This window comes from Myotis davidii, unplaced genomic scaffold (genome assembly GCF_000327345.1).
Source record: "Myotis davidii unplaced genomic scaffold, ASM32734v1 scaffold399, whole genome shotgun sequence".
NCBI lineage: Eukaryota > Metazoa > Chordata > Mammalia > Chiroptera > Vespertilionidae > Myotis > Myotis davidii.
Window position 1 is genome coordinate 7349529 of NW_006292094.1, and position 914 is coordinate 7350442.

A 914-nucleotide genomic window follows, 5' to 3' on the forward strand; every position below is an offset into this window, starting at 1 on the left:
GCCCCCTGCTCCTCGGGCAGGGCCCACCAGGCCGCCTTCCTCCCCAGGGCAAAGGTCAGCCCGGCCCGCAGGTGCCCTCCTTCCGGCCCTACCTCCTGGCCCTCCTCACGCACCAGTCCAATTGGTCCACGCTGCACCAGTGCATCCGGGTCCTGCTGGGCAAGAACCGGGAGCACAGGTGAGCCCCTCCTCCCACCTGCCAGCGGCCAGGGCCCAGCGGGGACGCGGCTCCAAGGCTCGGGCGTCCGACCCAGCACCTCCCCTCCTTCCTCCGGGCCCTGCAGCTCTCGCCCAGCCCTGGCTGCAGCACTGCCCCAGGCAGGGGCCCCGTCAGTGGGCATTGCCTCCTGGGGTACAGAGCACGCTGGCCCAGTGTCCCTGTTGCATGTGACCACCAAGGCAGGCAGCCAGGCCCGGAGCAGCCCACTCTCCCCAGGTCACGCCCACGGCTGTCATCACACTGTGCCACGTGGGCATCAAATGACCCTCTGTGGCTGCCAAGTCCGGGGGTGGGCAGGGCCAGCGTGGGTCAGGCAGGACCGCTGATCTGGGCCCTTCATCAGGAGCCCCTGGGAGTGTGGTGGCCTAACCGTGTCCTCCCAGGGAGCCTGTCTCCTCCGTCTGTCCCTGCCCTGTGGACGGCCTCACGCTCCTGGGGCTCTTTGCTCCCCCAGGTTTGACCCCTCGGCCTCCCTGGACTTCCTCTGGGCTTGCATCCACGTGCCTCGGATCTGGCAGGGAAGGGACCAGCGCACCCCTCAGGCAGGTCATGGGGAGCACCCGCCTGCGGGCTGGGGTGACACGTGTGCGAGCCCATTGGTCCACCCGGGCTGGCTGACTGGGTGCCCGTTGCAGAAGCGGCGGGAGGAGCTGGCGCTGCAGGTCCAGGCCCCCGAGCTCCTGGGCCTGGTGGA

The 914-nt window shown here is 70.0% G+C and overlaps 1 protein-coding gene across 1 annotated transcript in view; it reads left to right on the forward strand.

The window, feature by feature from the left end:
- The window catches only part of INTS1 (integrator complex subunit 1), a 50166-nt gene that overhangs the window by 41541 nt on the left and 7711 nt on the right, over positions 1-914 (forward strand). Inside the window, exons 33-35 of the mRNA XM_015565161.1 lie at positions 48-178; positions 675-762; positions 856-909. Of these exons, the coding sequence (XP_015420647.1) occupies positions 48-178; positions 675-762; positions 856-909 (273 nt within the window). The remainder of the gene's footprint in view (positions 1-47; positions 179-674; positions 763-855; positions 910-914) is intronic.